This window comes from Salvelinus alpinus, chromosome 28 (assembly GCF_045679555.1).
Source record: "Salvelinus alpinus chromosome 28, SLU_Salpinus.1, whole genome shotgun sequence".
NCBI classification, from domain to species: Eukaryota; Metazoa; Chordata; class Actinopteri; order Salmoniformes; family Salmonidae; genus Salvelinus; species Salvelinus alpinus.
Genome location: NC_092113.1, coordinates 3,573,446 through 3,587,129, shown reverse-complemented (window position 1 = coordinate 3,587,129; position 13,684 = coordinate 3,573,446). Strand labels below are relative to the sequence as shown.

The 13,684-nt window shown below is 46.5% G+C and overlaps 1 protein-coding gene across 4 annotated transcripts in view; it reads right to left on the bottom strand.

Annotated features, from left to right (window-relative positions):
* Positions 1–747: 747 nt before the first annotated feature.
* Positions 748–13,684, bottom strand: part of raf1a (Raf-1 proto-oncogene, serine/threonine kinase a) — a 37,516-nt gene continuing 24,579 nt past the window's right edge. For all 4 annotated transcript variants that reach the window (XM_071371164.1, XM_071371166.1, XM_071371165.1 and 1 more), the window contains 2 exons: positions 2,541–2,675; positions 748–2,376 (listed from right to left, as the gene is read on the bottom strand). In XM_071371164.1, the coding sequence (XP_071227265.1) occupies positions 2,236–2,376; positions 2,541–2,675 (276 nt within the window). In that variant the 3' untranslated portion in view covers positions 748–2,235. The remainder of the gene's footprint in view (positions 2,377–2,540; positions 2,676–13,684) is intronic.

Here is a 13,684-nt window from a genome sequence, read left to right as displayed (position 1 = left end):
GTATGAATTCAATAATCAGTATGTGCATTACAAATAAAAATTCAATATCTAGATACAAATGCTTTTTTTTTTTTTTTATTCAAATACTATTTCTGCTGTCACTGAAATCGTTCCATATCAAATCCCCCAGTTAGGTCTGATAACCAACAGATGCTGGCTGGGCTGACTGAGGCCAGGCTGGATAAAAACATCAGAGACATCATTATAGAACACAAGAACATAATGGTCTATGACTGCATAGGTGTGTGGATGTTTACAGGGCAGTTTAGCACATAAGACACTTCAACTAAAGTGTTACCCAATAGCTTTGTTGAGATGTGTTATCATTTAATCCCATCTCTCCACCAAGTGTGTCTTTCTCCTCTCTCAGGTAGGCTGTTTTTCCAGTGGGCTTGCCAATAGCTGTGGAGCACCTAGTGCCATTGCCCAATGGTGGAATCTCCTAGTGGCGTGTCTGAACTGGATCCACGGTGTGATTGCACCACACTGCTACTGCAACAGCAAACATTGCACCCAGCCACAAAGTCTTGCACACGTATAGGATCCTACTGAGCGGCAGTGCACAGAGAGGCAGCAGGGAGTTTAATGGTGGAGATCAGTGTCTCAGCATCTGGAAACGTTAAGATTAAAGCAAGCACTTGAGAGCAGACAAAATCAGTGTCAACTAACCATCTGAGGCCCCACTAAGTCAGCAACTTTTGGCAGTCAGTAGCAACAAAGAACGGAAGGTTTTGAACACTTCTGCAATTTAGTTTAACTTCATTTTATTAAAATAACCTGGAATAAACATTCTCACCACGTTTACAATAAAAATGTTTAACCTCCTGAAAGAGACATGGCAGACAAAATGCTAATTATGTCAAATATTTTTCTACATATTAAAGAGAACTGCCTAATATCCAGCTTGCGATGGTTCACCCAAAGAGAAGGCTGATTCAAATGTGTAGGTAACTACTGACAAGAACTCTCAGCAAAGCCATGAACCAATCACATGGACCGTAGAAATAGTCATCGCTTTAGTTAAAATGTGCACACACAAAAAAATGTCTTCCTCAATCACTCATGCGTGACAGACTGACAGAATATACTTTTCCAGAATAAAAAAAAAAAGAATAAAAGCATGAAGATGAAGACACTGATACTCATTTAATATCTCTATCCGATTTAAGACGATGCACAATCAAATAATCCTAAGAAACCAACAGATTGCATCACACTTTTTTTTATTTTTTATATAAGAATCATCCTAGGTGAGGTTGTGCAGGGTCTGTGTCGAGGCTTCATCTCCTCTTCAGGGAGGTCAGCTTAAGAGAAACTATTCTTCATAATAAACCAAGGCAGTGAGTCCCTGTCAGTCAGACTGAAAGGTGTGCTTCACAGCACAGAGATAAGAGAGCTTTTTACTGCTCTCTCGCCTGCAGTTCCTTCAATGTCTCTACCTCACTAACCTAACATAGCAGGCGTAAAATAAACACCTGAGCAACATTTCTCTTCCTGGTCCTGACGAGAGAAAAAAAAAACTGTCTGGGGGAGGTTCTCTTCTGCACTGTTGAACCAATCCACAAAATGTGGAGGAGGAGTCAAGATGGAGTGTCGCCTTGTTAACGTCCAAGACGCAGTACATTACATTTATCATCAATGGCGCACACAGATTTTTCACCTTTTCAACTCTGGGATCTCAATCTGGCAACCTTTTGGTTACTGGCCCAACGCTCTAACCATTTGACCACCTTGCCCGGCAAACAAAGTGGAAGCGGAAGTCGTGTCACAGGCGCTCTTTTCCATTTCCCCTGAAAACCGGATGCATTCCCGACCCACAGAGGGTGCTGCCTCACTGTCCCCAGGTAGGTGTGCTTTCGTTCACATATTTCACTAACTGCATTGCCACTCTGTCCGTTGCACCCATATTAGCCACGGGGAAAAGTAGGCCTCTGATTAAACCTATAAATGGGCATTCATTTCCTTCACTGCCAATCATCTTCTCCAAACCAATGGGTCGTTTTCCTCTGCTCTCTACACCAAAACCTTCACTGGCACAACTCAGTCAGTGACTGAAATCCCATATTGATCCCATTCACTGTCACCTTTCCTACCAGTCAGTCCTCTTCCTCTTTGCCGGTGATATTCCGTCTGTGTGTGAGCGTGTGTGTGTCTGCGTGTGTGTGCACGCTCATGCACACGTGTGTATGTTTTGGAATAGGAGCATGTAGGAGGGGCAGGTTGGGTGCTGTAATTCTAGAACACAGGCAGCCTGCTATAGGTTGATGTGAAGATGTTGATGTCCTCGGTGTGGGAGGCTCTGTGCAGGGATGGTTCTGAGGCACTACGGTTGATCTTAGGCAGGGAGTGCTGGAGCAGCTCAATGGACGACAGGATCTGGAAGAGAGGGAGAGAAAGCGAGGAAGATTAGAAGCACTCCTAGCAAACGTGGAGGCATTTGGTACAGTGCCATCAACCCACTTCAGCCATTTTAGAAATGTCCTAAATAAAGATGGAGAGATAATGTAAAAAGAAAAGCAATTAGCAAGACTCCGGTGTACCTGGGGAAACAGAGGCCTCTCGTCTTTGATTTTCTTGATGCAGTCAGCTACCAGCCTCTTCATGGCTTTGGGGCAGCTCTTATAAAGCTTACTGAGGTCTGGAGACAGGTACCCCCGACCCACCATGAAGATGATCTGACAGGGGAGACAGATGAATGGTCACAGTGTTATTGCTTTCTGTGGAAGTCACAGTGAGTCACTAATATTGTAATACCTGCTGTGACAAGAATGTGGTGACCAGGTGATATTGAAGCAGCTCCATACAAGCCTGTCTGCCAGTCTGAACCACTGGTTGTGACATTACTACACTGAGGACAGGTGAGTCATCAGATAATGAAAGGTGAGTCCTCAGATAATGTGAGCCAATCCTGACACCTTGACTATATATAGAGATAGAGAGAGAGCGAGAGAGATAATTAGAGTTGGATAAATGTAGATAAACGTGAACTTTTTTTGCAAGGACTTATACAGAATACCAACCTCAACATTAAAACCATCAATCCAAATAAAACATTCCATACCTACAACCTTGATTGGACAAAATTACCTGAATGGACTACTACTACCACCAAGGACTATCAAGAAAAAACTTCTAACAAACCAAAACCTGCACAAGAAAGTACAGCGGAACCTGGAAATACCATCCAACACAAAACTGAGTGAGTAATATTCAGTCTGAAGCTACTTCTGAAGCCAAAAAGTAAAAGATAATCATCTCTAGGTAATTTTGCTATATAAAGCTAAGTAAATAAGCATACTAAGCTACCAAGCTGCTAGGACAGAACGGCGCCTACTTCCGGCGCCGAAAAGAGATGGCCGCCTCGCTTCGCGTTCCTTGGAAAATATGCAGTTTTTTGTTTTTTTATGTGTTATTTCTTACATCGGTACCCCAGGTAATCTTAGGTTTCATTACATACAGTCGGGAGGAACTACTGAATATACGATTAACGTCAACTCATCATCGTTCCTACCAGGAATATGACTTTCCCGAAACGGATCCAGTGTTTTGCCTTCCACCCAATACAATGGATCTGATCCCAGCCGGCGACCCTGTGCGACGCCGAAAAAGGGGCAAACGAGGCGGTCTCGTGGTCAGGCTTCGGAGACGGGCACATCGCGCTCCACTCCCTAGCATACTACTCGCCAATGTCCAGTCTCTTGACAATAAGGTTGATGAAATCCGAGCACGGGTAGCATTCCAGAGAGACATCAGGGATTGCAACGTGCTCTGCTTCACGGAAACATGGCTAACTCAAGGGACGCTAACGGAGTCGGTGCAGCCAGCTGGTTTCTTCATGCATCGCGCCGACAGAAACAAACATCTTTCCGGTAAGAAGAGGGGCGGGGGGGTATGCCTTATGATTAACGAGAAGTGGTGTGATCATCATAACAACACACAGGAACTCAAGTCATTCTGTTCACCTGATCTAGAACTCCTCACAATCAAATGTCGACCGCATTATCTACCAAGGGAATTCTCTTCAATCATAATCACAGCCGTATATATTCCCCCCCAAGCAGACACATCGATGGCCCTGAACGAACTTTATCTGACTCTTTGTAAACTGGAAACCACACACCCTGAGGCTGCATTCATCGTAGCTGGGGATTTTAACAAGGCTAATCTAAAAACAAAACTCCCTAAATTCTATCAGCATATCGATTGTGCTACCAGGGCTGGAAAAACCCTAGATCAATGTTATACTAATTTCCGCGACGCATATAAGGCCCTCCCCCGCCCCCCTTTCGGAAAAGCTGACCACGACTCCATTTTGTTGATTCCAGCCTACAAACAGAAACTCAAACAACAAGCTCCCGCGCTCAGGTCTGTTCAACGCTGGTCCGACCAATCTGAATCCACGCTTCAAGACTGCTTCGATCACGCGGATTGGAATATGTTCCGCATCGCGTCCAACAACAATATTGACGAATATGCTGATTCGGTGAGCGAGTTCATTAGGAAGGAAGTGCATTGACGATGTCGTACCCACAGCAACGATAAAAACATTCCCAAACCAGAAACCGTGGATTGACGGCAGCATTCGCGTGAAACTGAAAGCGCGAACCACTGCTTTTAACCAGGGCAAGGTGACCGGAAGCATGACCGAATACAAACAGTGTAGCTATTCTCTCCGCAAGGCAATCAAACAGGCTAAGTCCCAGTACAGAGACAAAATCGAGTCGCAATTCAACAGCTCAGACACAAGAGGTATGTGGCAGGGTCTACAGTCAATCACGGATTACAAAAAGAAAACCAGCCCCGTCGCGGACCAGGATGTCTTGCTCCCAGACAGGCTAAACAACTTTTTTGCCCGCTTTGAGGACAATACAGTGCCACTGACACGGCCCCCTACCAAAACCTGCGGGCTCTCCTTCACTGCAGCCGAGGTGAGTAAAACATTTAAACGTGTTAACCCTCGCAAGGCTGCAGGCCCAGACGGCATTCCCAGCCGCGTCCTCAGAGCATGCGCAGACCAGCTGGCTGGTGTGTTTACGGACATATTCAATCAATCCTTATCCCAGTCTGCTGTTCCCACATGCTTCAAGAGGGCCACCATTGTTCCTGTTCCCAAGAAAGCTAAGGTAACTGAGCTAAACGACTACCGCCCCGTAGCACTCACTTCCGTCATCATGAAGTGCTTTGAGAGACTAGTCAAGGACCATATCACCTCCACCCTACCTGACACCCTAGACCCACTCCAATTTGCTTACCGACCCAATAGGTCCACAGACGACGCAATCGCAACCACACTGCACACTGCCCTAACCCATCTGGACAAGAGGAATACCCATGTGAGAATGCTGTTCATCGATTACAGCTCAGCATTTAACACCATAGTACCCTCCAAACTCGTCATCAAGCTCGAGACCCTGGGTCTCGACCCCGCCCTGTGCAACTGGGTCCTGGACTTCCTGACGGGCCGCCCCCAGGTGGTGAGGGTAGGTAACAACATCTCCACCCCGCTGATCCTCAACACTGGGGCCCCACAAGGGTGCGTTCTGAGCCCTCTCCTGTACTCCCTGTTCACCCACGACTGCGTGGCCATGCACGCCTCCAACTCAATCATCAAGTTTGCGGATGACACTACAGTGGTAGGCTTGATTACCAACAACGACGAGACGGCCTACAGGGAGGAGGTGAGGGCCCTCGGAGTGTGGTGTCAGGAAAATAACCTCACACTCAACGTCAACAAAACAAAGGAGATGATTGTGGACTTCAGGAAACAGCAGAGGGAGCACCCCCCTATCCACATCGACGGGTCAGTAGTGGAGAAGGTGGAAAGTTTTAAGTTCCTCGGTGTACACATCACGGACAAACTGAATTGGTCCACCCACACAGACAGCGTTGTGAAGAAGGCGCAGCAGCGCCTCTTCAACCTCAGGAGGCTGAAGAAATTCGGCTTGTCACCAAAAGCACTCACAAACTTCTACAGATGCACAATCGAGAGCATCCTGTCGGGCTGTATCACCGCCTGGTACGGCAACTGCTCCGCCCACAACCGTAAGGCTCTCCAGAGGGTAGTGAGGTCTGCAGAACGCATCACCAGGGGCAAACTACCTGCCCTCCAGGACACCTACACCACCCGATGTCACAGGAAGGCCATAAAGATCATCAAGGACAACAACCACCCAAGCCACTGCCTGTTCACCCCGCTATCATCCAGAAGGCGAGGTCAGTACAGGTGCATCAAAGCAGGGACCGAGAGACTGAAAAACAGCTTCTATCTCAAGGCCATCAGACTGTTAAACAGCCACCACTAACATTTAGCGGCCGCTGCCAACATACTGACTCAACTCCAGCCACTTTAAAAATGGGAATTGATGGAAATTATGTAAAAATGTACCACTAGCCACTTTAAACAATGCCACTTAATATAATGTTTACATACCCTACATTACCCATCTCATATGTATATACTGTACTCTATATCATCTACTGCATCTTGCCATCTTTATGTAATACATGTACCACTAGCCACTTTAAACTATGCCACTTTATGTTTACATACCCTACAGTACTCATCTCATATGTATATACCGTACTCTATACCATCTACTGCATCTGCCATGCCGTTCTGTACCACCACTCATTCATATATCTTTATGTACATATTCTTTATCCCTTTACACTTGTGTGTGTGTGTAAGGTAGTAGTTGTGGAATTGTTAGGTTAGATTACTTGTTGGTTATTACTGCATTGTCGGAACTAGAAGCACAAGCATTTCGCTACACTCGCATTAACATCTGCTAACCATGTGTATGTGACTAATAAAATTTGATTTGATTTGATTTGACCTGGCGGCACCTTCAATTAGCACTGAAGTGTGAAGTCAGATGTGTGAAAACTCTTGAGCCCAACAATGGCAGGAGAGTTTCACAGCCCCCCCACCCCAACCAAATGCAGAGGCCTTTGAAGCCCCAGTGGCTTATCCCTGTCCAGAGGTCATTACAATACAGTACCCCTTGGATATAAAAAATAACACTGCAAGGAATAAGTACAAAAAAAGCTCCGCAAGGACAATCCAGAGACACTATTGCTGCAAAGAGGGGAACTTAAGCAACTTATTTTTTTTTACACAGACCATCCCCTGGCACAGTGCTATAAGAGCACACTACCCCTATGTCAGGAGAGAGGATATTGGCCCAGGGTGGAAACTCAGAATACTAGACATTGAGGAAATTGAAACAACCTCTCAACGTGTACAAGTCCGGGACAGTAATGGTGCAGGGCATCCTCATGCACCCAGGTAGGACGCCAGGTGGCACCTACTGTCACACTCTGATCTGTTTCATCTGTCTTTGTGCTGGTCTCCATCCCCCTCCAGGTGTCGCCCATCTTCCCCATTATCCCCTGTGTATTTATACCTGTGTTCTCCGTTTGTATGTTGCCAGTTCGTTTTGTTTGTGAAACCTACCAGCGTTTGTTCCCCTGCTCCTGTCTGTTTCTTGCTCTTGTTTCCTAGTCCTTCCCGGTTTTGACCTGCTGCTTGCTCTGACCCTGCCTGCCGTTCTATATCTTGCCCCACCTCACTGGATTATTGACCCCTGCCTGCCTAAGACTTCCTGCCGTTCTGGACCCTTTGTACCCTCTCTGGATTACTGACCTCTGCCTGCCTTTGACCTGTCGTTTGCCTGCCCCTGTATTAGAAATAAACGTTTGTTTCTTCGACACTGTCTGCATCTGGGTCATGCCTGAAACGTGATAAATGTATACCTGGCCCACCACTCCACCCTGGATTTGAACAGCCTTTACGAACAGGTCAACCTCTAAAAGGCAGCAATCCCAACTTTTGCCAGGACCCTGAAGGACGTCACCTTTAAACGTAGCCCCAGCACCTCACACAGGAGCAACAGAGCACCGGACACCCCGCCCTGACCAGCGAGACACCTTCCCAGACCTGGAGGACCTATACCCCTTCTGCCCACCGCATGCCCCCCGACCCTGTGGCTAGGACCTCAACATGACAGCAGGATAGATGCCCAGGCCATGAGCAGAGCAACAGATCCAACCCCCACTATCTCACCCGCAGAAGCCCCATCCTGCAACCTAAGAGGTATGTATCAGATCAAATTGTATTTGTCACATGCGCCAAATACAACAGGTTTAGACCTTACAGTTAAATTGCTTACTTACAACCCCATAACCAACAATGCCTTATGAAGTTAAGAGAAAGTGTTAATAAAAAAATTGAGAAGTAAAAAATGTAAAATAAAAGTTACAAATAATTAAACAGCAGCATTAAAATAACAATTGCAAGGCTATATACAGGAAGTACCAGTACAGAGTCAATGAGCAAGGGCACTGGTTATTTGAGGTATATGTACATGTAGGTAGAGGTAAAGTGACTATGCATAGATAAAACAGAGAGTAGTAGCTGCTTAAAAGAGGGGTCTGGGTAGCCATTTGATTAGATGTTCAGGAGTCTTATGGCTTGAGGGTAGAGGCTATTAAGAAGCCTCTTGGACCTAGACTTGGCGCTCCGGTACCGCTTGCCGTGTGGTAGCAGAGAGAATATTCTATGACTAGGGTGGCTGGAGTCTTTGACAATTTTTAGGGCCTTCCTCTGACACCGCCTGGTATGGAGGTCCTGGATGGCAGGAAGCTTGGCTCCAGTGATGTACTGGGCCGTACGCACTACCATGTGTAGTGCCTTGCGGTCGGAGGCCGAGCAGTTGCCAAACCAGGCAGTGATGCAACCAGTCAGGATGCTCTCGATGGCGCAGCTGTAGAAACTAATGAGGATCTGAGGACCCATGCCAAATCTTTTTAGTCTTCTGAGTGGAAATAGGCTTTGTTGTGCCCTCTTCACAACTGTCTTTGTGTTTGAACCATGACAGTTTGTTTGTGATGTGGACACCAAGGAACTTGAAGCTCTCAACCTGCTCCACTGCAGCCCCGTCGATGAGAATGGAGGCGTGATCGGTCCTCCTTTTCCTGTAGTCCACAATCATCTCCTGTCTTGATCACGTTCAGGGAGAGGTTGTTGTCCTGGCACAATGCGGCCAGGTCTCTAACCTCCTCCCTATAGGCTCTCATCGTTGTTGGTGATCAGGCCTACCACTGTTGTGTCATCGGCAAACTTGATGATGGTGTTGGAGTCGTGCCTGGCCATGCAGTCATGAGTGAACAGGGAGTACAGGAAGGGACTGAGCATGCACCCCTGAGCCCCCCCGTGTTGAGGATCAGCGTGGCGAATGTGTTGTTACCTACCCTTACCACCTGGGGGGGGGGGTGTTTAGTCCCAGGGTCCTTAGCTTAGTGATGAGCTTTGAGGGCACTATGGTGTTGAACGCAGAGCTGAAGTCAATGAATAGCATTCTCACATAGGTGTTCCTTTATTCCAGGTGAGAAAGGGCAGTGTTGAGTGCAATAGAAATTGGATCATCTGTGGATCTGTTGATGCGGTATGAAAATTGGAGTGGGTCTAGGGTTTCTGGGATAATGGTGTTGATGTGAGCCATATCCAGCCTTTCAAAGCACTTCATGGCTACAGACATGATTTCTATGGGTTGGTAGTCATTTAGGCCAGTTACCTTAGTGTTCTTGGGCACAGGGACTATGGTGGTTTGCTTGAAACATGTTGGTATTACAGACTCAGTCAGGGACATGTTGAAAATGTCAGTGAAGACACTTGCCAGTTGGTCAGCGCATGCTTGGAGTACACGTCCTGGTAATCCGTCTGGCCCTGCGGCCTTGTGAATGGTGACCTGTTTAAAGATCTTACATTGGCTACAGAGAGCGTGATCACGCAGTTGTCCGGAACAGCTGATGCTCTAATGCACGCGTCAGTGTTATTTGCGTGGAAGCGAGCATAGAAGTAATTCAGCTCGTCTGGTAGGCTCGTGTCACTGGGCAGCTTGCGGTTGTGCTTCCCTTTGTAGTCTGTAATGGTTTACAAGCCCTGCCACATCTGACGAGTGTCGGAGCCGGTGTAGTACTATTCAATCTTAGGCATCTTAGGGCATAGCGGGATTTCTTAGAAGCTTCCGGGTTAGAGGCCCGCTCCTTGAAAGCGTCAGATCTACCCTTTAGCTCAGTGCGGATGTTGGCTGTAATCCATGGCTTCTGGTTGGGGTATGACGTACGGTCACTGTGGGGACGACGTCATCGATGCACTTATTGATGAAGCCAGTGACTGATGTGCTGTACTCCTCAATGCCATCGGAAGAATCCCGGAACATATTCCAGTCCGTGCTAGTAAAACAGTCCTGTAGCTTAGCATCTGCTTCATTGGACTACTTCCTGCTTCAGTTTTTGCTTATAAGCAGAAATCAGGAGGATATAATTATGGTCAGATTTGCCAAATGGAGGGTGAGGGAGTGCTTTGTACGTGTCTCTGTGTGTGGAGTAAAGGTGGTTTAGAGTTTTTTCCCTCTGGTTGCACATTTAACATGCTCACCAACCAAGAATTCACAAAATGGGACAAACACCAAATTGAAACTCTGCACGCAGAATTCTGCAAAGATATCCTCCGTGTACAATGTGAAACACCAAATAATTCATGCAGAGCAGAATTAGGCCGATACCTGCTAATTATCAAAATACAGAAAAGAGCCATTAAATTCTACAACCACCTAAAAGGAAGCGATTTCCAAACATTCCATAACAAAGCCATCAGCTACAGAGAGATGAACCTGGAGAAGAGCCCCCTAAGCAAGCTGGTCCTGGGGCTCTGTTCACAAACACAAACAGACCCCACAGAGCACCAGGACAGCAACACAATTAGACCCAACCAAATCATGAGAAAACAAAAATATAATTACTTGACATATTGGAAAGGATTTACAAAAAAACAGCAAACTAGAATGCTATTTGGCCCTAAACAGAGAGTACAGTGGCAGAATAGCTGACCACTGTGACTGACCCAAAATTAAGTAAATCTTTAACTATGTACAGACTCAGTGAGTATAGCCTTGCTATTGAGAAAGGCAGCCGAAGGCAGACCTGGCTCTCAAGAGAAGACAGGCTATGTGCACCCTGTCCACAAAATGTGGTGGAAACTGAGCTGCACTTCCTAACCTCCTGCCAAATGTATGACCATATTAGTGACATATTTCCCTCAGATTACACAGATCCACAAAGAATTCGAAAACAAAACCAATTTTGATAAACTCCAATATCTATTGGGTGAAATACCACAGTGTGCCATCACAGCAGCAAGATTTGTGACCAGTTGCCACAAGAAAAGGGCAACCACTGAAGAACAACCACCATTGTAAATACAACCTAGTGTGCGCTGGGAGTCAGGAAGCAAGTTCAGGGAGTGAATCATTTAATAAATAAAAGAAAACATCGTACAAAACAAGAAACATGAACAACACACAGACATGACACTGAAACAGAAACAATAACGCCTGGGGAAGGAACTAAAGGGAGTGACATATATAGGGAAGGTAATCAGGGAAGAGATGGAGTCCAAGTGAGTCTAATGACACGCTGAGGCGCATAACGATGGTGACAGGTGTGCACCATAACGAGCAGCCTGGTGACCTAGAGGCCGGAGAGGGAGCATAGACGCCGACCGCAAGACGCCGACCAAAATGACAATCCCGGGGATCAGGAGCGGACACCTCTGCTGAGGCGCGGGAAACCTGTCAGTCCGGCTGAGGCGTAAGGGCCTGATGAGCCGGCTGAGACCTCCCCAGTTACCTCGGTCGAGGCACAGGAACATGTTCACCCAACTGAGGCATGGGAGCCTGTCGATCCCGCCGAGGCATGGGAGCCTGTCGATCCCGCCGAGGCATGGGAGCCTGTCGATCCCGCCGAGGCATGGGAGCCAGTCGATCCCGCCGAGGCATGGGAGCCTGTCGATCACGCCGAGGCATGGGAGCCAGTCGATCCCGCCGAGGCATGGGAGCCAGTCGATCCCGCCGAGGCATGGGAGCCAGTCGAGCCAGTCGAAGGTAATCGGGGAAGTGATGGAATCCAGGTGAGTCTAATGACGCACTGATGCGCCATAACAAGCAGCCTGGTGACCTAGAGGACGGAGAGGGAGCACACGTGACACCTATATTTATGTTTATATAGACTGTACTGTACATATAGACTACTGTATATAGACATTATAGCAGTGGTTCTTAACCTTGTTGGAGGTACTGAACCCCACCAGTTTCATATGCGCATTCACCGAACCCTTCTTAATTGGAAAAATAAAATATGATTTTTTCAAATTCAAAACATAGGTATATATTTTACTGGTGCACAAAATGAACCGTGCATCAACATCAACACTGTGTGTTCAAAGAACAAAATCATCAAAACATGATTTTCACACAAAAACAAAAACATAATAATGAATATTTACTGCAAATCAGTGTGACTTCTGCTGTTGCCTTTCAGAGACCAGTTCAGAAATGCGCGGCTTCACTCTCATGTCATGCGACAAAGTCTGTTCCTTTTCTTCGTTTTTATGTCCAGCATCCTCGAAAAGGATTGCTCGCAAAGATATGTTGTAACAAACGGTATGAAAATCTCCAGAGCTTTCTTAGCAATAACAGGGTACGTTACCATTTGTTGACACCAAAACGTTGAAAGCGTTGTTGTTCTGAAGAGTTGCTGTTGAACCTGGCTCTGCTGAATTTCAATGATTTCATCGAGGTATTCATCATTGACATCTGTTGTCTCAACACTAAACGTGACCGGCTGTCTCACCCATGCTGGATATGACTCTCTTGTAGGGAAGTATCCGTCGAGAGACTTTGCAAGCTCATCTAAGTGCGTGGCAATTGCTTGCTTCAGTTCCGCGGGTACAGAAATGTCTCCGATTCCAGATACATCTTCGATCTTACTTACACAGTCGTCCAGCAGGGGAAAGTTTGCGAAGTTATCGTTCTCTGTTCGTCGTTTCCATAACGGTAGCTTTTTTTAAAAAGCCTTCAGGTTTTCCTCCGCTTCGATGATGTTGACTCCACCGCCCTGCATCTTTTGATTGAGATGATTGAGAGCTGCGAAGATATCAGCCATGTACGCTAAAATGAGAATGAATTCAGAATTTTTTAAGCAATCTGCATGACAATGTTGGTGCTCTTGCAAAAACAGGGCTAATTCCACACGCACGGCAAAAACACGATTCAGCACCTGTCCGCGGGATAACCACCGAACGTTAGAATGGTACAGAAGTACCTCGAATTCAGAGCCCATTTCTTTACACAGCTCACTGAAGATGCGGTGCCTCAGAGCACTAGTTCGCACATAGTTCACGCATTCCACTACAATTTTTAATTCTTCTGCCAGTTTTGGAGGCAAGGTTTTTGTTGCCAACGCATGCCTGTGCAGAATACAATGCGTAACAATGATGTGTGGTGCATCGGCTTTCACTAGCGCACCAAAACCAGACTTTCTTCCCAGCATGACTGGAGCGCCGTCTGAACAGACTGCAGAAACCATATCCCACGAAAGATTGTTGTCTTTGAAGAAGTCATCCACAAGTTTCTTCACATCGGCTGCCTTAGTTGTTGTTGTTGTAAGAGGCTTACAAAATAAAAAATCTTCCTTTATCACGTCGTCTTTCACATAGCGCACCAAGCTGGCTTAGATTGGAAACGTCTGTGGTCTCGTCGAGTTGAAGGCTGAATTTTGCCGGGCTTGAAATCAGATCTGCAACTACTTGAGCCAAGATGTCTTTGCTCATGTCCTCTATTCT